The sequence below is a fragment of the Nesoenas mayeri genome, assembly GCF_963082525.1.
Source record: "Nesoenas mayeri genome assembly, chromosome: 1".
Lineage (NCBI taxonomy): Eukaryota > Metazoa > Chordata > Aves > Columbiformes > Columbidae > Nesoenas > Nesoenas mayeri.
The window spans coordinates 21,730,754-21,755,003 of NC_137541.1; the positions used below are offsets into that span (position 1 = coordinate 21,730,754).

Genomic DNA, 24,250 nt, shown 5'->3' on the forward strand with positions numbered 1-24,250 from the left:
CTTGCCTTCTCATCCTCAGTGCTCTTCAGGAACATGCGGCACTGACAGCTTTGTGCCTGTTGAATGGAGCCCCATCAGGGCTGTCGCCATCAGGACATCCCTCTTGCCTTGCTCATTACATCCCTCCCTGGATGGAAGGACCCCTGCCAAGAAGTATTATTTAAAGCTTGCACTCAATATTGAACTTGAATAACAAGCAGGACCATCACATTGTTCACAGTGACTGGAGAAAGGGAAGTTTCAAGGCAAAGATTAAAACCCCTGCTTTACTCATGCTGTGTTGCAGATGACAACTGCAAAATGTTTGAGAGAAAGAAATGTCAGCGATATTTGTTTAAGCCTATCTCTGTTTTTCATCTAAGTACTGCTAAATATAAAATCCATAAACAACTTGAGAAGGAGGAACCACGACCTGGAGTTTTTGTGGGAATGCCGCAGATGCTGGCTGTGATGCAGCACGTATGTCCTCTGATGCTGTGTGGTCCCGCTTATGCCCAGAGAGCGATAGTGTGTTCTGCATTCCAGAGACGGACAGCACGGTCTGGTCCCCTCTGTGAAGACAGAAGCCTGAGCCAAGCTGAAAGCTGCCCTCTGTGTTCTGGCAAGCTCTGTACCCTTGGGCTGTTTTATCAGGCGTGACTAACCCCACATAAGCTTTAAAAACAAACCAGCTGGAAGGGTTTACAACGGGAGCACCTAAAGCCTGACATGCCCGCAGGCTCGAGACCCTCAGAGCAGGGTGTGAGTCGCCCCTTCCCCGCCGCTACCCACCCTCACAAACCACTGGGCTGCGGGAAGCGCCATCGCACGCGGGCCTGAGCTCCCCTGTGCGCGCTGCGGAGCGGCCGAGGCGAAGCGGAGTGGAGCTCGGGCCTCCTCCTGCCGGTGCCCCCCGACCCCGCTGCCCGCGGTCGCACCGGACCCTCCTCTGGCCCCCGCCCGCCCCTCAGCGAGCGGCCCCGCGCGCCCCCAGAGCCGCTTGGCGCATGCGCGCTGTCGCCGCGCGGCGGCTCCTGCAGGGACGCGGCCGCCGCCGCCCGGGGCCGGCGCCGCAACGTGTTGCACGCGGCAGCCTCGCATGTCTCGTGCCCGCCCCGGCCGCCCGCTGCGGCTGCTGCTGCCGGCTCGGCGGCTCCGGCTGTGCGCCCCAAAGCCTGGACGGGCAGCTGCGCGCTGGCCGCGCGTCCCGGCGCTGCTCTCGCCTCCTCCGCACGGCTGCTGCAAGCCCCTTCCTGAATTGCTGTGCAGGTTACTGCTGCTCGGTGCAGGCGGGCGTTTCCATGCAAGCGCCGACTACCCGCTGCAATAACAAGCATCGACACATCATTCGCCTCCCGCTCCGACTCCGGAGCGATTTTATTACGTGTGGAGGTGCAGGGACCTTTTTTCCGGCAGAAAGGTCTAGTGTAAGTTTATTTGCGGCTCCCGCTGTTATTTACAATTCGTCGGTTTTGCTCACCATCCCCTGGGAACGGAGGGAACCGAAGCTGCCAGGTAAATGCCCTGTTCCTTGTCTGCAGCGCTGTCAGAGGCAGCTCCGCTCTGTCTCGTTGCATGGCTGCTTCACCGCTATTGTACCGCATGAACTGCAAAGCGGAGGCAGCGTTTAATTGCAGAGCTGTCACCGGGCAGCTCTCGTCGCCCGCCTCTCGTGACATTTCTCTGCACGGCTCTGGGAGGGGGAGGCTGCCTGCCGCCGCACAGCTGCCGCTGGGCTTGCGGTTGCCCGGCTGCATCGTTATTCCGGCGCGTTTGCCCCGCTCTCCCCAGGGCTGCGGGGGGCGGGCCGGAGATGCCCCTGCGGGGCTGTCGGCGGGGGAGCTGCGCGCAGGGCCCGGCGGGAGGCCGGGGGTAGCGCAGGGCGCGCAGGGTCAGCGTCCCGCCGGCCCAAACATGGTGCAGCTGCGGCGGAGGAGCGCGACCGGGGCCCCGCCGTGACCACTGTCGGTGTTGTCCCCGCAGGCCCGCCGCAGCGCGCCGCCCGTCTCCGGGGAGGCCCGGCGGCGTGAGGCCGCCCGCCGCCGCCGCTTATGCAACACATCATCGATAACCACCCCGACATGGCCACCGCGCTGCTGGCGGGCGAGAAGCTGAAGGAGCTCATCCTGCCGGGGCAGCAGGATGACAAGGCGGGCGCGCTGGCGGCTCTGCTCCTCCAGCTGAAGCTGGAACTGCCCTTCGACCGCGTGGTCACCATCGGCACTGTCCTCATCCCCATCCTCCTCGTCACCCTCGTCTTCACCAAGAACTTCGCCGGTAAGGGCGGCGGGATGCCCGCAGCGGGCGGGGCGGGCGGGCGGGGCCGCTGGCGCTGACGGGGCGGCCGCCGCCCCTCACCTTCCCGCCTGGGCGGGCGGGGGCAGCCGCATCGCGCAGCGGCCGCTCCCCAACGGGCACCAGCGCTGAGGGGCGGCCGCTGCCGCTCGCCTGGCGGGCGGGGAAGCGCCTTTCCCGGCGGTGGGGAGCGGAGCCTGCTGCCCCCGCTCGACGCGCAGCCCCGGGGCGCTGGCCGGCAGGCAGGGTGGCGCGGGGAAGGCTGCGCTGCCCCGCAGCAGCTGAGAGCTACCGTGGATGACACGGGGTGCGGCTTTCTGCTCCTTGAGGTGCATCCTGGACACGTCCTGAGCTGGACCCTGACTGACTTCCAGGCGTTTGTCCTGATGTTAATTCAGGTGTCTCCAGCTAGGGAGAGGCAGGTGCCTTCATGGAGACTGAGACAATGTATGGGGACACAGGCACACTATGCTTTGCCATATTGTGATAGTGGAAATCACTGGTATGGGTTTCAGTGAAGGGCCTATGTATACAACCAGTAAGAGTTTTAAAAGCCTGGCTTGATTGCCCATCACCAGCAGGGCAGTGTCCTTCCAGTCTAGGAAGGTCAAGTGTTAATGAGCCTTGAAAATTACTGACTCAGTAAACTGTTAGGACACCTTTCAGGCCATTAGCACATGTGCAACCATTGTTTTACTTTCTGAAGTATAAGCTTGATGAGTGTAGCTGCCAGTGCATGCCTGCTTTTAAGGTCCCTTGAAGCTCCACACTGAAGATTCACATGAAATTGTTAGTGCTTTAATATACAGGACTGATCTGGCGATCTGTAGCTTGTGAGGCTGGTGGGAACTGGCTGTATTCAGTCAGTCTAAACACACCAGAATCAGGCTCTTGCTTTGCACACTGCTTTGGGATTGACTTCTAGCACTTGCGTACCCATAAAACTTGGGATTTTTATGAGGTAAAATTTGCAAGAGCTGCTTGCAAATGGAGTATTGAGATATTTCTGAATTATAGTCTAAACTTTTTCAAACTACCTTAGTTTTTGAAAAATACCATTATATAGAGCAAGACAGCCCCAGTTAATGAGAAGAGCCTCATTTTTTGTGTGGTCATCTGGAGTTTTCTCAAAGAGACCATGTTTCAGGGCATCTCTTCATTGCGACTGGAAGGCAGGATTCAAGGTCACCTTTGGTGATCCTCTGTAGAATGCAAACCTTTGGGCATCCTTTCCTCTATTTGGTTTGAAGAAAAGCAAACATAAAAAGACAATCCTACAGAAGCTCACAAGAGTGCATACTTATATGTGTACCTTCATACTGTTTGGGATGTACAAGTTTGAACCTCAGCAGGCCTGAAGATAACCTTGGTTGCAGGAAAGGTTGTGCCCCTTCATGTGTGTTCCTTTACATGGCGTGAGCTTCCCAGCAAAAGTCCTTTGACTCACTGCTTGTGCAGGCAGCAGTGATTTGTTCTATATGAACAAATCCTCTGAGACCGCAGATTGTGGAGGAAGCCTCAAGTCTAAGACACTCAGATTAATACAGTGGATGTCCCTCTGCAAGTGTGAACTGTGGTCCACACAGGTATGTGTAAGAGAGGGAATCTACTCAATTTCTGCATTTGAGTTTATGGCTGTGGAAGACTATTCTCTAGGCTGATGGTTGTGTTCCAAATTTGTTTTTCAGAAGGACCCAAAGTAGTATCCTTCGTGACTGCTGACAGATCATATATGCTCCTTTGACCCAGTAAGATATAGGACAGTAAGCTATTTTGTCCTGCCAGGACAAAGCTTACAAGGCAACTCAAAAAACACCCCTATGTCTTTGGAAAAATGTGGGACACCACTTTGCTGTCATGTGATGTCATGTGATTGTTCATATGGTCTGCAGTTAGAAAAATTAGAAGGAAAAAAAAGTGAAGATACAGGAAATTGTATAGAAATGTTGTAAGGATCTGATGAAACTAAATAGTTTTGGCTTTGGAGTGGAGTTGAAGAGCTCAGGATTAGTGGATTCAATTCTGCTTCTAAAGTTCAAGAGCAAAACTCTTAATGTGACATGAATCAGGTGTTACTCTGTTACCAAAACAGTGTGTGCTCAGACTTCTTTACTACCTCAAGCTTGTCCAGAGTGTGTACACATACGCAGGCACGTCACAAGAAGAGCCAGAGGCCACGAATGCATTGCAGGTTTTATTTTAGTTACCTCTCTACTGGGGGATCTCCGAAGTCGCACCTGAGCTCCCAGGCAGAGGTGACACAAGCGGGGACGCAGGCGCTGGTCAGTTCAGCCCTGCTGGAAGATCCCTGGGCCTGCTGAGCTCACCTGTATGTCAAGGCTTCAGGCAGGCACAGCCTCCTGCTCCTTCTCACAACAAAGCAGGAATCTCAGACATAGCGATAAGGTGTCTAGAGTTTCTCACAGGCCTATGTTACCTAACACAGAGGTTCTACTCATCAAGCACACAAGGTCAGTAAAACAATTAGTGTGATGTATGTGCTTTTTCTACAGACAGGTGCAAGTCACTTCAGGGTATTTACATTTAACTAATCTCCTCGCCAAATCTTCCACTATGTTCCCATACACAGAGACACTGACAATGGTAATAACAATAGTCCAGCTGGGTGCACACTTATTACTGGTTCTGCAGTTATGTTTCACCCATACACTGCCATTGATCTTTAAAAAAATCTGTTTGCTTCCTTTGGATACTGCTCCTTGTGTGCAATTTAAATAATATGTATGAAAGTGCAAATTTTGCTGACAAAATTGAATAAGGTTCCTGCAACCTCCTTGGCTGTGAATATCATAGTAGCTTCTCAACCTTTGCTTTGGGCCCTTACGTGCATCAGTTACTGCATGAGAATAGGAAATAAAAACTGATGCTTATCATTCTGAATTCTATTAATGATATCTAGTGTGACCCATGGAAGGCTACCATCACGCCCATAAACTGAGAACAGTCCCCTTTTCTGGACTCTATCCCATTTTATTTAATCAGTGTTGGTAAAGCTGTTGAAACAAAGCTGTGTGCACTGGAGACATAAAAGTGTAGCGATCAAAAAGCAGTGGCTTCTCACAAAACTTTTTGCTCTGGATTGGATGAGTCTGCATGATTAGTGCACAGAGGAGATAAAAACCTGTGTACTCTCTCATCTGCCTTTGAGTTGATCTGCGTGGGATCAAGCGTAGCTTAAAGCTAGTCAACAGCAACTGTTCAGTCCAGTGCAAGTGCAGCGAGAGCTGCTGGGCTGAGCAGCATGGCTGTTCCGCCCCGGGCTGTGCAGAAGGCACCTCGGCATCCCAGGAAGCCTGGAGCACACACGAAAGCAGAGTTCAGCTCCACAACACAAGACTGAGAAGTGTGTGTTATTTATTTAAAATATTATAATTAACCACTTTAAAAATCATTATGTCTGTAATATAATATATTGCATACTGAATTTTGCCTGTGGGTGGAGATAAAGTTATTTAGTTAATTATGTTGGTTTAGTGCCATGGACAAAGTCGTTGTTTAGGTTAATGCATTTGCTATTCATGTAAGTGATTTGTTTGTCCTCATATTCTGATCTTTACATCACTTCTGAGAAATTAAATTACAAATTACAGTTTCAGTACCATAAAAGGCAAGACATAATTGTTTAGCAGGTGTTATGCAGATTTTCTGAATAAATCAGAATCCAGTTGAACTTAGTGTGTTACAAAAGGCTTTAAATGAGGTACTGGGCTTTTCTTCTATTATGTGTATCATAGAATGATTTGGGTTGGAAGAGACCTTTGAAAATCATCTAGTCCAACCCCCCTGCCATGAGCAGGGACACCTTCCACTAGACCAGGTTGCTCACAGCCCCATCCAGCCTGGCCTTGAACACTTCAAGGAATGGGACATCTACAATTTCTCTGGGCAGCCTGTCCCAGTGTCTCACCACCCTCATGGTAAATAATTTCTTCCTTATGTCCAATCTAAAGCTACCCTCTTTCAGTTTAAAGCCATTGCCCCATGTCCTCTTAACTATGGGGCCTGGTAAAATGTATCTCTCCATCTTTCTTATAAGGCCCCTTTAGGTACTGGAAGGCAGCTGTAAGGTTTCCCCAGAGCCTTCTCTTTGCCAGGCTGAACAACCCTGATCTTCTCAGCCTGTCTTCACAGGAGAGGTGCTTCAGACTTCTGACCATTTTTGTGGCCTCCTCTAGACTCTTGCTAGCAGATCATTCTCATACTGGGGACTGCAGAGCTGGATGCAGTACTCCAGGTGGGGTCTCATGAGGATAGAGAGGTAGAATCACCTCCCTCGACCTGCTGGCCGTGTTCTTTGTTATGCAGCCGTGGATGCTTACAGTGTCCTCACAGTCTGACTCAATGTGGAAAAATGGGCTGTCATCCTTTTGCCCTAGAAATGAATCTGTCACATAACCAAAATTTATTTGGAGATAATTTTTTTTCTAAATTTCACTACTAGATGCCAGTGCATTTTGGTGAGATTGAGCTCTCTGCAGAGGGAAGGCATGGGACATACACATCAGTTGGTTGTGCTCCTGAGAGTTCAATTCAGGTTGCAAAGGAGTCAGTAAGAGTTTGACTATTGATTTCAGTGGGGATAGGGCTTTACTCTGAAGTAAGATACAATTCTTGCACTGGCCCCTCTTCAGAGAAATGCATACAGCCTTTCTTTGCATTTCCCAAACTTTCTTTCGTAAGAGTAAAAAAAGTCACTCAGATGACCTCTTACATTATCATTTCTGAGTCTCCCAATTCTCCTTTAATGTTTTTCAAGCAAACCAGTGGGACTCCAGAAAGGACAGCCCTAGAAAGTTATTTAAAATAAATCCATGTGACATATTTTTACTGGGCATAAGTTAATCATAAAGTCATTTAGGAGCAATAGCTACCCCACATAAAGAAACTGCACACAAGCACCCACAAGAGAAGAAAGATTATTGGTTTTCTTTCTAGAATTCACCCAAGAACAGACTTCACATAAACCCGGGACATCCTGTATTTAAGGGCCAGCATATATTTGCCTGGAAGATAAAAGGGAAAGTTTTGAAGGTGTGTTTCTCTTGCCCAGTGGATGTATCTATATTTAAGTGTAATTGGTTTTCTGGAGTCATGGAGCTCTCAGCCGTGGTGAAGGTGCCAACAGAAGCTGGCACAGGCTAAAGGAAACCTCATTGAGAATAACAGTGCCACAGCTGGTACTCCCAAGGGAACTTATTTCGGTTTGCTCTGTTTTCATTTGGAAAATACTGCTTTAAAGATAAGATTTTTTTAATTATTATTTAAATATGACTACCAATGTGTTTGAATTTCTGTCAGAACAGGGGCATGACCCCAATTATACCCTAAATGTTATTGGGCATCTGCTGGAGCACTCATGCAAATGTATAGGCGGTGATTTGCAAAGGTCTGCTTATATTTGACTTGCTAAAGGTTTGTTTTCTCATACCTGAAGATATAGAAGCCTAACTTCCATTCCCTAGCAGCTTGAACAGTTAGTTATTCCTAGGCAAACTAGAAGTAAAATGCAACCAATATAAACGGAGAGTTCAAATATGGTAGTACTGCCCTATCCCAGTGCAGGAGTAGGTGACTATACCAGGAAAAAGCTGGTGGAGAAGCAAATTGTAAGCCTGTAAGTATAGGTTGTTGCTTTCGTCCTTCCATTTTACCTGTGTTGGAGCCTGCCGGATTGTTCCCTTTCCCATAGTAAAGGGTTTGGTGTTCTTTGTATTTTTCATTTACTTATTTTTGAATAACGTATTTAAAGTGATTTCGTGTTGAAGCAGACTACCCTTAGGTTAATATGTAGTGAAAAAAATGGTAAACCACAAAACTTTAATTAAAAGTTATTAGGCAAGGCTTTAAGATACGTAGTTCTAGTCCAGCTACAGTCTGTGTTAACCTTCTGCAGTTGTTTTTAGTGGTGATGTTTCAGTATCTCCTATCAAGGCGTGGTCAGTCTGGGAAGGTATGCATCCAGATAAAAAGGAATCGGTCCTTTAATGCACCACCTTTCCATTTTCATTTCCTTTCTAAAATGCACTGAATGCAGAATGTTATTAGACTGCAACATTTGTTATCAGTTTGAGTCTGTTTGGTGTTTCATGTGTTTTTCATCCTTTCCCCTTCCAGTTTTTACCATGGAACGAGTACACAGAGACCTCAGCTAAAAGTAGGGTGCTCTTGAGTACTTAATACTGGTCCTCACTGGCAAGTGCTATATTTTACCTCTGTGAGTGGCAATGATGCTGCTGGCAGTGGGCAGCAGCCTTTTGTAGTGAAATATCTTATGGCATTTGCTGAACTTTCAAGACACTGTTGTACAGTCCAGCAGATGGAGATACTTGGCTTTCATGATGTGCTGCTTAGTTTGTGTTGCTTGATGTTTTTACTAAGTGGTTTGAGTACAGTGGTTCAGTGTTGCGCTATGTTCAGTAGCAGCACTATCAGTAGTGTCTTTGGAAGGTTCTCTGTGTAATGGACCAAAGGGTGGTGGGCCCCAAAGGAGAATATGTTGCTGTTTCTGTTATGTGTTACCTTCAGGATATTGAAATATTTTGATTTCCAAACTTCCAAAAGCTTTAGGACTGATGTGGCAGATTACAGGGATTACCAAGTCATATCCCTCTTGTATAGTGCCTCATGCTTTCTATTCACAGTGAATTATTCTGTCTGTATTGCAGTCATGTTTGCTTTTCCCTCCGAAGCTGTTAAATACCAATACATTATTAAAATAAAGCAAAACAGTCATCCAGCTGATTTTTATACTTCAGTCAAAAGCCAAGCTTTGACATTCTTTATTTTTTTTTTTGCTAGGTTTGTAAAGCAGTACCTACAAAATACCAAAGAGTTGCTCATAAATACTGTATTTCTATGTCTCTTAGCAGTTACGTAGCTCAGACCTCTACCACTCTTCAGCTAGAAAATTCTCATGAGGAAGTAATGGAAGGAGACAGTAAGTGAAATGACTGAAGGGTCAGTTCAAGTTTTTATGTTTTCTGATCTGTAATCATTTTGCATAAGCAATGCTTACTTCACTGTGTAGTACGGTTATATGCGTGAATTCAATGTGTTTTTATGCATTTCACCCTACAGTATGTTTGAAACGGTATATGTTGAAGATTTCTTTATAATAAGATAGAGTTTTATTTTGTATTTCTGGTCAGCTTTTCTATTTTATATTTCTGTTTCAAGTTGTGGGCAGCCTATTTACACATGCTCACTTACATGATTTACGTATTAGATGGCTTTTGAGCTTCTTTTCCATTTTTTCTTTTTAACTGCACTTAAAGCTACATACAGTAAGAAAGTGAAGATGATGTTTTTCCAAGTGTTTATTGTTGCTGCTAAGAGTACAGGGCCAGATTGCTTTATGTACATGACAACACCAGTGCGGAAATTTGTTCTGAGGTGGTATTAGCCGTGATAAAAGAATTTAAGGAGTGTCTCAGTACCACTTGTGTTTAAGTGCTTTCCAGCCATGTCTTTCCAAAAAGAACTGAAATAGTACAAGCAACCACAGGCTGGCTGCAGTTCAGCCACTGGCTGTTTGCACTTCTTGATGGAATTTTTCCCAGTGGGTAAGGGCCGTTCACACACACAAGGTGCACCCAAGATATGTGAGCTGGCTTTCCATGAGTTTTGGTCATGTAAAGATTTGCAGTTACACAGTTGAATGTTAAACAGAAAGGTAATCTTGAGGCGGTGCATGAGCCTTGCATGTAATCATTCCACTGCAGTTCCTCGCGGCTACAGATATTCTTCTGTCATGAATTCCATTTCTCAAACTTCATTGACACATACACATCATCCTTTTTTCATATGAAGTTTAATGACCCTGTTTGCACTATTAAATCCTTCATCTTCCCAAGTGTCATGTGTGTGAAGAGGTCTAAAACGTGGATGAGATTTAGCTTAGTACATGTTTTCAGATAACAACAATTTGAACAGATGGTCAAAAATATCTTTGTTTGAGCTACTTAACTCATTGATGGTAGTCAAGAGGGAACCTTGTGAATAAATAATAGTAAGGTCAAGACTCTTTTTCAAAGCTACCCTGAAGTATTTTGAAGCTTTATTTCTCCATAAATGGGATAGAAATTATGCATCCATGATCTAGAAGAAATCTAAGTTTTTACTGTTTCTTAGAACTGCAAAACTCTTCAAAAAGAATCCAGATCATCACTGAGCTCCTTGGGTTCTGTCAGCATTAAAAATTACTGCAGTGGGCACCTTCAGTAGGTGTACGTGTGTAATTACAAAAGCTGAATAATTTTGCAGTAGACTGGCATGATTCTTGTAGAAGGTTCCGTTTGTTTCCCGTGATACAGGATTTATTCTTAGAAAAACACCGAAATCAGTGCAGATATTTCCATCACCAGGGTTTTGTCCCAGGCCTATATTATAGTCTTGCATTTGAACTGGGAAACACAGCAGTTCATTACAAGAGCAAGCTTTGGGGATTTGTTTGCTTTTCTTCGCTGGCACCATACCTGTCATGCAGTTACCAGAGCGGCAATGCAGCCAGTGCTAAGATGCGTGGTGTGTTTTTTGCAGCTTAGATCTCACTCAGTGACTATTTTTGTAGCATTTTGATAATAATGCTGAAGTAATTATTTCAGCATTTCGAGGGTGAGGTGCCTTATCTTCTGTGGGATCCACGACCTGTTCAGGAGGGCAGACCTCCACACTGGACCTGGCAGAGCCCCTGGGAACCTCGGTAGGCTGATTCTCCTGTCTCTGTTGTGATAGATCAGAACAGTTCTGACACTTTACCAAACTTCATGGAGGAATCAGTTTTCCAAAACGCAGTAGACCAGCCATCTCTGCCTTCTAAATACTATATTATTAAAATAACATAATTACCTTAATGAGCTAAATATTGGCATTTTTCTTCTCTTTTCAATATGAAATTTTCTGGATGCTATGTTAATGCCAAAAAGTACTTAATACAAGGCATCTTTTTAATTTCTAGTCATTAAATAACAATAAAGCAGTAGAACAGACCTGCTGGTTCCTGTTGCTTCTTGTGTTTGTATTTTGCACTTGACTCTGGACTTAAGGGGCCACCCTTATCTATGTTTTATCAGTTTCACTGAATTTTCATAATTCATTTCACTTTGGCATTTACATGTTCTTGCAGTTTACTTTAGGTGTTACTCTAGTCCACATTATCATAGTGTCTGAGTGCTTATGCAGTTGCTGTGGGGTTCCATCTCTAGAGGGGAATTTTTTAACTGCCAACATTTTTTTTTTGATCTTTGGAAAACATTAATTCAGAAGATCTGTACATCACCAAAATCCAACTCACCTCCTCATGTAAGCACTACATTTAGAAGTAAATGTTATTCAGATCTCTTTTTTAGGACTGTCTGCATGGCCAAATTTCATTAACTGTATTTTGATTAATACATCATTTTAAATTCAGATCTAACCTTCCCTCAAATATTAACATAATACAAAGAAACATTATAATACAGAAACACACCTCTATGTACAAATACAAGCATTGTAATTTCCTTCCAGGTGTTTTCTGTGTTCTCACAGACCTCTCTTGAGCACAGGAAGAAATGCTTCTGGTGATGTCAAACAGTGCGGTCACTATGAATAAGCCCTTTCCAATGGCACCACACCGCATGGCCATCACACAGTGGTGGTAACTCACTATTGAGGAAACATTCCTCTGTAGGAGCAATTTAGGGGATTTCATTTAGGTGTTTCTGCACCTACTACATAACTGTTGCCATTTCTGGAATAACCTCCAACAGACTTCCAACATATCATCCAGGCAGGAGTAGGTATTATATCCTTGTCTCCTGAATAACCCGGGCAGGCATTACAAATCTTTAAGCCTCAGATTGCTGGTAGGTGAACTTCAGCATACCAGCTAATTTTAGAAGAGCCAATGTTTATTACATACAGAGAATATAGTTCTCTAAATTTATCTATACAGTAGGAAAATGCATTACTAATTTACTGATTCTGCAGATCCAAAATATATGCAGTTCAAGCAGCAGTCTTGCAAGGAAAAAAACCCTTAATTGTAAATACAGGGACACCTGCTGCTGCCCTTACATTGCAGTTACTGCTGTAGGGAACCCTTACCTGTCAGTCTTTGAAACTGCTTATCAACATCTCACCCATTATGACTAATTGTTGTAGAGTATAGGCCCATAAAACTTAATAGCAGCAGTGGTTTCCTGTCTCATTTCTTTAGGGACTTTCTTTTCAAGATTTTTTTCTTAAACAGGACAAGTGGTTTCAGAGAGTGGGCAAAAAAGGCTATACCTTACCTTGTTGAGCATGGAGAAATTTGTACCTTAGGAAGACTTCATGGGCATGGAACCTATATTCAGATTTGGAAAGAATATTCCCTAAGAAAGGTAAAGGTATTGTCCTTTTGTTTTGATAAAAGTAATAATTCTTAATAATTAGCTTGCTAAGTTAAGGCTTAGTTTGATTAATGTTTTCTTATTAATATGAGTAAACTCAGTGAGTTAAATAGGAATGTATGTCTACAGTTGATGCACCAAAGTAATTTCAGGAATCCATCCTCATGTATGAATTTCTAACCTTTAAATACCCTTTAAATAAACCTGTTAAATTAAGGGAATTGTTTCTTCGGCTGTGAATTGATTTGAGTATTAGCCACCATTTGTTAAAATCACATTTAAGTAGAGAGTTACATAATCCTAGTGGACTGTGTGACCGAGATGAAAAACACATATACAGTTTAGATAATGTTATACTTCATTAGACTACATTTTCAGCTTCAGTAACATGAATGTTTTTTGTTCTTTTTTTCCAGAGAGAAGAGGATCCAGGACATTTCTTCTTTTCCATTTAAAAAATGCTGAAAAACTACTAAATAAATTATTTCTGTTTCTCAAAATAAACAGTTTGCTACCTGCTTTCTTGTGCAATCCTTTTAGAACCCAAGATTAATGATGCATGTGTGTCTGCTTGCACGTATGTGACGCAGTGCAAGGACAGCAGTATAATAAGGGCTATCCTTGTCAAATACTGGCATTTATTGCTGAATTCAGGGAGTTCTCATTTATCGTGGCTGTTAGAAACTTGTGTTCTGGCAACTGATGGGCAGGGAGATACAGAGGTTCTACCTAAACACTGAATTCCTCCTTAGAGTCAAGTGGAGAGGACTGTACAAGGAGTGCTGCAGAGAACTTGACTGGAATGCTAGATTTTCTTCATAAGCAGGTTGGGCATCAGCATGAGGATGATTTAGCAGCCCTCTTCAGAGGGCAGAAAGCCACTTGCCAGGAAGCACTAGGCCCAGGGTGAGTCTGTAGTATACGTAACTCAGTAAGTATACTTGCCAGCATACTTACCTGATGGTTAACTCAGGTCTCCAGCCTGAGGGTTTAGGTGCTTGTCCAGGAGCTGGGAGATCCAACAGCACCTGAGCACCACTTCTGCTGCCTGGGCCCACTGTAGGGCCATGGTGGTCAGGCTAATGTTTACTTCTTGATCCTCAGAGAGTTTTTTGCACAAGAAGCATGTTTACCTTTGCGTAGCAAGCACAAGAATTTTCATCTCCTTTACTTTTTGAATTCTATCTTCTAAAAACTGGGATACATCTTTTTTTTTCTTCTGTCTGCTGTTAAAAAATTGTGCTATTCCTTCTGCATTACTGAATTATTGCACTAGAATGCTAAAATCATACAATTCAGTTGGAAGATTAATGAGGTGTGTTTTCTTTTTGCAGAGTAAATTCTAAAAGCTAGAGGTCACAGGAGACATACACAATTTATTATTACGATTTATATTTAGCTTTGAGTGAATATACATTTTTTCAGTGGGAATACAGTAGGTGTGAAGTCATTTGCCCCTTTATATAGTGGCATATACTGTACATTACTAGTATTTTCCTTTCTTTTTAATAACCAAAAGCATTAGAGATGTGTCATCCATATTTATTTAAATAACTTTTGCTCATAATAATATTTTAAAAGCTTGAAATTGACTCCTCTACAGTATCAGTTCTTCAAAGAGCGATGCACATGCCAAATGTTATGCACTGTGAGCAATCCTGTTGGATTCAAAGGAACAGCCCAATACACGAAGTCACTGAAGTCTTTTTAGGAGTAGCTCTTAATTTTTTACAGTGTTGAAGACAGAGAGATTGGCATTGTTATCTTTATTTTGAAGGGGCAAATGAGTGTTTGGGTTACATGCAATTCAGTCTCCCAGGAAGACACATAAAAAATTTGCAAAGGTAGTGCAGAGTGAGATGTATCTGCCAGCCTCACCGCGTCTTCCTGACAGTGTCATTTCTGCGTCCTGTATGCTAGCTCACTTTTTTCTTTGCAAGGTTTGTATTTTATAGATAGGCAAATATGCACCCATATGCTTGCACACGCACACGCACACACACACACACACAGCCTCCCTGGTGAACTGTGCTGTTGATACCTCTTCCTTCAGTTGAGGTGCGGGGCTGGGGCCTGAGCTCTAGCCGCTGGCATTGCAATGGTAGCCATCTAGCCATGTTTTACCTAATGCGTTCCCAGTGCAACTGGCCATTGCATTCATTATTGGAAATGGCCGTTTCTCAAAAGTGAAAAAAATTACTTGTGCCGTTCTTGCTGGACATGACCTACAAAACCACCAGATTACCTTGAGGGCAATCAACCATGGGAGCAGGTTGCACAGACAGCTTATGTAGTCCTTGTCTTTAGAGGTTTTCAGCCTAATCAACCTTGCCCCTACTTTGAGTGGGGCATGGCACTTGCTAACTTTTGAGGTTCCTTCCAGCTTTTCTACTGGGAACACCGTTTCCAGATCTGAGATTCATTTTTGCAGGGGGGAGTTTCACAGAGGTTCTAGCCCCAAACCTCAGCACTCCAGCTTCTTGCTTGAGGAATTTCAGAACTTACAGTATTATGTTTCCTGTGTGAAATTAAGCAGGATTTTTTTACCTAACATATTTTCATCCCTACCACTTACAGCCTGACAGACAGTGTTTAACTCAGGGCCTCTTGAAGAGGGTGGTTGCATGTATGTTGAAGTTTGTGGAGGTTGGGGAACCACTGAAAGGAGGTGTCTAACCTTGAACTGGGAGCAGCAGGAATGGAAGCCTGTGCCTGCAGGAAGCCCACAGGCATTCCTTGGAGCCTTTACCAACAGGCAGCAGACTTGGTGGCTCCTGTTGCCTTCACTCCTTTCCATACTGTTTAGGTTCTTTGTAAAGAGTTTTTTGGGCAGAGCCCTTCATCCCTCTCCCTACCCTGGCTATCTTCTCACAACCGTGTTCGCTCTTTCATTCCCCTGAAGTGTGACCTTTGTACCACAATACTTTCTGCAAGTCATTTTTCTCCATTTAAGTAGTACTTAAACTGATGGGGTGAGATGGTACAGAATGAAGCATGTGAAAAAACTTAGCTGTCAAGTATTTAAATTTTTCAAATGGCATAACATAATCAATTATTACAATTCTGCATTGATTATTAAATCTTCTTTGCATGCCCAAAAAATATAGTGAGATGTCTCTCATACCTTATCCATAAGACTGAATTTGTGGACTTCTATAAGCTGCTTACATGCACAGTGAGCAGAATAAAATGCGTTTATGTATGACTGTTGAAAACATTTGGTGTACTGCTCCTATGGTCATCTAATAGCATCGAAAAAAAGGAAGCTAAGCTTCCCAGTATGCATCTTTATACTCAAGTTGGTGTAACGTAAAGTATATTATACTTTATGACATATTAACATAAAGGACTTTTTCCCAATGTAGTAATTCTTTCTGCACAGTGTTGGCACAGGGTTATTTAGTCTCTTAAAAATGATTCAAAAGGCACATTTCCCAGGAATGTGGGTAAGTATTACTGAAGGCAGGACTTTTTCTTAGACATTCCTAGTGGTTTTTTAATCTGAAACCGTGTTGAACTTCGTAGTCTGGTATGCGGTTAACACATTTGTGCAGGTGGAACTCAGGTCAGACATTCAGATTTCAAACTTACTGAGATTTTTCTCTGAGCATCAGAACTAAAAATCTTGCAGTAAGCACATCACATTTAATGCAAAAAAGTTGAGTTCAGTATTCCAACCAACAATAACATTGGCAGGTTAGTTATCTTACTCTTTTTCTTGCCTTTGATACGAATGCATATGTGTGCATGTCCACCCTGACCCATATTTTCATTATTGTTTGGAATCAGCAAGGCATTCTTTTGGAGACGAAGACCTTGCTCTTGACTTTTGGTAAGAGTTTCTGTCTTCTGGGCATACAAGAATGTAGCTGTCCAGGAGAGTGGAGGGATGGATTATATTTATGGGCTTACGCCTACACAGTATTGAGAACACAACCAACCCATTCAGCCATAATAATGGCCCCTAAGCTTTTAAAAAAAATTCCTTACAGCATCTTACTCTATTGTCATTTCCCACACAATTGAGCAGTTACACCATACGCAAGTAAACTGCAGAGTCTTGGGAAAAAGCTGCATTTCGTGGTGGCTGGAGTGCTTGCTAAATTGCTTGAGGCTTTTCAGGGTGAAATAAGAATAAGAGTAGAAACTTTGTGTATTTATGAATATAAAGTTAAAAGCAAGTATATGTTTTTATATTACATGATCTAGTGTCAGAGCTATGATTTTAACACTCTTACAGCCTTGTTTTTAGTGCTACTTACCTATCAGGAGGATACTATAAAATAAAAATATAAATCTGTTGTGCCTTCTTGAAACTGCATTAAGTAGGGCTCTTATGGCTACAGTGAGCTGTGTGTGTGAGAACAACTTGTTACTCCCCCATCCTCATCAGATCTGCATGTTAAGACCCAGCTAATGCCATATTTCATAACAAATGATCAATTATTGACATGGTGCTTTTCTTTTTCATTTATTCCTGATTGACACGGATTGCAGTGAGGAGAAACAGGGGGTTACTCTACTATGATGGGATCAAACAGGTTCGTGGTGTTAAATGCCAGGCTGAATGCAAGGTGAAGTGGGTGCCATTGTCTTAGAAGGAGCATTGACAAAAGCCAACCCAAATCCATGGCCGTCTTGCTTGGCAGCCGCTTGTGAATGGAGAGAAAGAAGTTCCTCCAGGCGACAACTAGAATAGCCTTTTGCTTTGAATCATTTTCCTGTGCTGAGAAGGTTAAGCTGAATTCCCCCATGAAGTAACTTTACCAAAATTAGTAGCATTCACTTATGATGAGTATGGCTCAATCATATTGGAAGATACAGTTTGAATAAAATTGCATTGTAACCCCACTGCCCCGACTTCAGTCAGTTATAAGAAACTCCACTGGCTTCACTGAGAGTTGGGTTTTATCTGAAGGGTCTTAGAATTTACATGACTTATAATGAAAGTCATGCCAACTTAACAAAGATGCAAAGAAAATATTAGACTAGCATCAATAAATTAACAAAATGTTAAATAAGAATGGAACACCATGCTCAGCTATCCGAATAAATCAGAGATGTCTCATGAATTACCAGGTAATGGGAGCAGTTTAAAAAATGTAAACTGATACTCGCTTTCTTTACCAGCCTAGGCAGCCCCATTTTTGAAGTAGCCTCTATTGAAACTGGAGTTGTGAAGCTCTTCAGGTTTTTTTCACTGAAGCAGTGGCACTGAACAGCATGCAGAGTTAGTCTCTAAATGATCTGCCCAACATAAATGTAAATGTTAAGACTTTTTTTTTTTTTTTTTAATTTTATAAAATAAACATGCATTTGATTGTTGTTGTGTATGTACAATTTTGGCAGAAGTTACCTTAGCTTTCAGGTCTCAGTGAAAAGAACTGAAGAGACCTGCTCACAGTTTATTTCGTCGTAGTAACTGATACATGAATCCAAAAATAATCCTTACAGATGATTCATATGAGTAGTTGTTGCTGTTTTCCCAAATATTCATGGTGTTGGTACCTAGGAGAAAGGAACCCATGTGTGTCACAGGAAATCAGATTTCATATTGGCAGGTTTTACTGAGCTTAGGGACACTTAATTCAAAATATTTCTGCTTATGAGAAACACACCATGTTTCTTTGCCTTTTTTTTTTTTCCCATGGGAACATTTTCACATAGGAATCTACTTTGTCTCCTTGGAAATCATACAGTAAAACTTTGATAGTAAGAGTTGTAATTTTTTATATGCATCCCTTCATGGGTAGAGTTGGGAGGGCATGTGATTACTGAAAACAAGAGAGTCTGAGCATTTTTTCATGTAACACAGAGCTGTAAATACACAGAAATAGCCTAAATGGGAGGCTGTGTAACATTTGAGTGCTTTAAGATCTCCTCTGAAGTAAGTTAGATCTTTTTAAATTGTCTTCAAAAGTGATTTTAAAGAATTTGCAGGGCTTACTCACTTTACATGCTATCTTGGGTAGCATCATTTATTTTAGTAGCTCTCTTTAAATTGGTTGTATTTTAGAAAACAGTCCAAACAATTTTAGTGCAGTCCTCAGCAAGTAGATCTCTGTGGGTCACAGGAGAGGTTTACACCTCACCATTTTACCAGAGAACTAGTAACTGCTTTTGACTTGCTTGCACATGAGAAATAGGTGGTCAAGTAAAGAGTCCTCTGTTAAATGAAAAGGGTTAGGGAATTTTGCCTGCCTATTAGTTTTTAATATTGTATTGTTATCAAATGACATAATATTTTGGTTTTTCTCTTCATTATTTGTATGATTAAGAGAACAGTACCACCACTCTCTTCCAGTGAGCTGTTCTCAATCTGAATTGTAGACTGCAAGCTTGGTGTTCTTGAGCGATTCTCAGTTCAAGAAAACATGCCTTCTTCCTATGGGTCTCATTTTAGGAAGTTTTTTAAAGGTATACCAGAACCCTGTAAAATATATTCCCTTTGTTCTACATGCCAAAACATGAAACTATGGGCTTCCTTTTTGAAGAGGGTGTTTTGCTACTGGTTGTTCTTTGCACAGTTAATATTATTCCAGCTTTCAGAAGTTTTTCTGTCTTACTTTAATGTATTGCTAGAAAAATATAATTGTATAACAACATAACTGGGTGAAGACAGAAGTCCTTTTAGCCCAATATCCTGTCTCTGATGGTGGCAAAAAGCAAATGCTTAGGAAGGACAGTTAAAATAGACAAGTGTATGGTGTTACTTCTTTTGATAAACTCTTCCACTCTCCAGCAGCCTGGGGCTTAAACATGTCCTGAAAGAAAATCTGCATCGCTGTCTGTCTATTTAGTAATCCTTGCTACACTTTTTCTTCCATTACTTTGTCTGTTTGCTTGCTTGATTCACAGCATTTGTTTCTTCCACAATACTATATGGCATTTAGTTGCACATTGTATAAAAAACAATGTTACAGTTTCAAATGTAGAATTAAATTTTCACAGCGATAAATACAGTTAGCACACCAGATCCTATCCTGGGCAGTCACACTGAAATTCAAGAGTGTTAGCTGGGTGGGATACAGCTGACTGAATGCTTCTGTGGCTTAAGTTTCAATTTTTTCTACCATATCCCAATGAGTAGACTTTGTTAATAAGGATTAAAAACATTGCCTTCAGCTACATGTAATTTTTTTTTCTATTTAGAAGAATATTTAGCTGTGTTGAACCTTAAATTTCACCTAAATGAGCCTTTCAGCATTTGCCCATAGTATCCTCAACTACTGCATAGTGGTTATTTGGTCTTTTAGCTTTAGAGAGTTCAGGTCACAGTTGCTTAGCATATTGTTCTCAGAGAGATAATTAAACCAAAATACATATTTCTTGCTGACATTTCTAGCTCAGGTTCATTCTAAAACTTCCAGGAGAATAGTTTTGCCTGGAGGCTTGTGAAGATGTGTTCAGGCTGGGCTGTCTATGAGACATGGAGAGCTTAATGGTCATGTAAAGATACAGTGAAATAAAATTGATATAATTTGAAATGTTTATTTTCCAGAGCTCCTTTTGTAGGTTAAATGCACAGCAGTGACTTTTCTCTCTGTTATACAGAGGAGCCAATATACTGTTACACACCACACAACTTCACCCGCGATCAAGCCCTGTATGCCAGAGGATATTGTTGGACAGAATTAAAAGATGCCTTGCCAGGAGTTGATGCCAGCCACTGGCCCTCCTTGTTTGAGCATAAGTTCCTACCTTATGCACTGCTGGCTTTTGCTGGGATAATGTACATTCCAGCTCTGGGCTGGGAATTTCTGGCCTCCACCCGACTGACTTCAGAGCTTAATTTTTTGCTTCAGGAGATTGATAACTGCTACCACCGTGCAGCTGAAGGGCGGGCACCAAAAATAGAGAAACAGATTCAGTCCAAAGGCCCAGGGATCACCGAGAGAGAGAAGAGAGAAATCATTGAGAATGCAGAGAAGGAAAAAAGCCCTGAACAGAACTTGTTTGAGAAATACCTGGAAAGAAGAGGACGAAGTAACTTTTTAGCTAAGCTTTATCTTGCGAGACATTTGTTCATCATCTTTTTAAGCATCATACCAATTACATACTTATCTACCTACTATGCGACACAGAAGCAAAATGAGTTCACGTGTGCATTAGGAGAGCCTCCAGACAAAACGAGCAGCTCCAAATTGCACATCAGAGTGAACTGCAAACTGCCATCTGTCCAGCTCCAGCGAATTATTGCTGGTGTGGATATCGTTCTTCTCTGCTTCATGAACTTGATAATCCTCATCAACTTAATTCACCTCTTCATATTTCGTAAGTCCAACTTCATATTTGATAAACTGAACAAAGTTGGAATAAAGACCAAGAAACAGTGGCAGAAGTCCCAGTTTTGTGACATCAATATTTTGGCCATGTTTTGTAATGAGAATCGGGACCACATAAAATCTTTGAACCGCCTGGATTTTATCACAAATGAAAGCGATCTGATGTACGACAATGTGGTACGCCAGCTGCTTGCGGCGTTGGCCCAGTCCAATCACGATGCCACTCCAACCATGCGTGACTCAGGGATCCAAACGATAGACCCAAGTGTTGATCCAGCAGACATCGATGCCAACGAGCAGCTCATCATTAAGAGACCAAGGAAGAAGATGAAATGGATCCCGACTACCAATCCCCTTCCTCAGCCCTTCAAGGAACAGTTAGCCATTATGAAGGTTGAAAACCATAAACCTGAAAAACCGAAGCCTGTGCGGAGAAAAACAGCAACAGACAGCCTTATCGCTCCTTTGTTAGAGTCTGCTGCAAAAACCTCACAGCAATCGGCCACTCATAAACCTGAGCCAAACGCCATCCCAAGCACAAGCAGTGAAAAAAAACACACGAGGCACTTTTCCTTGGATGTTCATCCATATATACTTAGTAGCAAAAAACCGAAGCCAGAGATTCAAGCCCTCCCCTCGATGCCTACGTCAAAAAGCCAAGAGGGTGGATTTTTAAACCAGGAAGAGAATGTTGTAGTGCACGTTACCTCCTCTCTCAAAGGTACAGTATGCCATAATGCCCATACCAGGTCCACAGACCATCATTTGCGTAGCGATATTCAAAAACTAAAAGCTTATCTGAACTGTTTGACCTACCTTACTAGATTTTGGGATAGCTAATAATCTTAGGGCTTGCAGGCCTCAGAAACAGGGGTTTTCTCTCTTTATCGGTCATATGGAAGATAAGCATTATTACAGGTAGAGCGGTATGAAATGGCCCGCAGGCTGTTGGTGCAGGTAGTTTTTCAAATGTAAGCAGATTTTCACAATTCCAAATGTGGTTTTGCCTTGCCAAGAAAATGAGAAGGGTTTGGCCTTCACAATACCCTTTGTGCTCTACCAGCACCTGGCACTTCTTAAACCTGCCTAATTTTCAAGTCATATGGAAATTCACAAGCCATGATTCTGACCAGTAACAGCCACTTCTTAGGAGTGTGTGAAAAACTGCTCTAATGGCAGTTAAAGCTCCATGTAGAAAAAATTCTCGTTAACTACCAGTTCTTAGGGGTTGACATGTGTTTGTGACCTGGGAAATCACAACTGGGATCATTGACACTGTTCCTTATGCAAGACATGTTTTAAATTGCCCTTTGTCTCATGTGGACCAGAAGATGGATGGTCTGAAGTGTAGGTGCTGGCTGGGGATTCAGGATTTCTGCCATTCCCCTCCTGTGTGGCCTTGCAGGAGATGGTCTTTCTGTGCCTCAGTTCCCAGTGTGTGTCTTGGAAATCCCGTCCCTTTCTTACCTCAAAGGAGTGTTTCAATTGTATCAAGAGTTGTTAGGTACTGGAAAGATGGGGAAAGCCATGTGAGCACAGAGAAAAGTGATAGATCAGTAGATAAACTGATAGACAGATAGGTATCTTCTTGTTTATTTTTGTAAGCTACTGACATAAGAAAGAAGCACAATGCAGTTGAAGTTACAGAAAGACTTGTACATACTTAAAGCAACGGCTCTCATCTCATTACAAGCTAAGACCTCCCTCTGGGCTTCGACAGACTGACAGCTACCGTCACCCCACTGCCCAGCAAAGAAGTGATTTGAGGTATAAAAGTTTCTGTCACTTCCAAATCCTTATGCTCCTTAGAGCCCTCCAACTCCCCACTGTGCATGTGAGCTATTCTACAGCATTCCTTATCCAGTCACCTGCTCTGATTTCAACTCCTCAAAACTACTGGGGTTTTCTGGTCTCAATTACTTTCATCTAAATTAGTGCTTGAATATTTTAAGGGCAAAAAATAATTAATGTAGTTTTGGGGCTTTGTTATTCCCCATTCCCATTAAAAATTTTCAGCTTTGCTTTTGAGTTAGACCTACATTGCAGTCCATCAGGTAAGGTACACTTATAATTTCTGGAAAGAGACATCAGTTAATGTCAAATTGCTGAGTTCTTTCTAAAGACAAGTGGCTTACAATGTGTAACCACTGTTTTTTCCCATTGAAAATATCAGTGCTTTTTGTATTCCATTCTGTGGATTTCAGCATTCATAATGTTTGTCAAAACATTAAGTCATAACATATATAAAACACCTGCCAGACTGTAGAGGAGAATAAAAGGTTCTTTTCTGTTGTTTTTCTGTTCATTTTATGAAAGTGCCATTCACATAAGGAAGCATGAGCATGCGTAAAAAAGCGAGATTTACAAAACGCATTTGTTGTTTGCCCTGTTTCCCTGAGCTTACCACCCTGTTGTTTTGAAACAGTCCTGTTGGATTTCTCAGAGCATCCCAAGAAAATTCATTTTTGGGTCCACTCCTGCTCCCACTGAAATCAGTGGCAAAACTGCCAGTGACTTTTATTGGTTCAGGACACTGCTGTGTAATGGACTGGAAGGGTGAGAGATGACTTGTGTTTGTTTTAACTGGCTCTTTGGTTTTCTTCTAGACACCCCTCACCCTGCAAACGAGATCCTGTACTCATCCGAGACATGCAGAACTGTGCCTGCTGCCGGGGCTTTTGTCACATGTAACCACAACCACATAGCCACCACTGCTGCTGCCACCGGTATGACTCTGAACCAGGTCAAGCCCGAGCCGACACCTGCACTGAACTGCAACCCAGCCCACCCTTTGCTGCACATCAACACACTGTACGAGGATCACGAGGAGGAAGTTTCAAACGCAGTAGACAATGGTATCCACTCGCCACCTGACACGGGGGAAATTCTCTCCATCCCTACCCCAAAGCAGATAAGGTTGGCCACATTTGATGAACCAATGGCAATCGTGAGCTCGGTGGAGTACTGAAGACCCCGGGCTGCGGAGCTGCGCCATCGTAGCCAGGCCCAGACCACCGCAGTGCGGGCCGTGGTCCCCGCAACGATGCAATTCACCGCATGAGCATGGAGAGTTTTCACACAAACTGTAGCTTCTGGTAATAACACCAAACGGTCTTTCAGGATGACATCATGAGCACTGTCAGTCGTGTGCAAAAGAGAGTAAAGAAAATCTGGTGGGAACAGACCTTTCACGCGAAGACAACCATTAGCTCTAGCTCTAAACTATAGCTTCCTGATTTAAATTAGGATTAGCACAATTTATGAACTTTAAGAGTCTGATGGCATGCCACAGTAATT

General features: G+C 42.9%; 1 protein-coding gene across 1 annotated transcript; it reads left to right on the forward strand.

The window, feature by feature from the left end:
• Positions 1–2,030: 2,030 nt before the first annotated feature.
• PANX2 (pannexin 2) lies at positions 2,031–23,921 on the forward strand (the record flags this gene model as incomplete). The annotated part of the gene is made up of 3 exons (XM_080349637.1): positions 2,031–2,256; positions 20,223–21,674; positions 23,560–23,921. 3 exons carry the CDS (start codon positions 2,031–2,033, stop codon positions 23,919–23,921), a joined length of 2,040 nt encoding a protein of 679 aa, XP_080205763.1.
• Between the last annotated feature and the right edge of the window lie 329 nt (positions 23,922–24,250).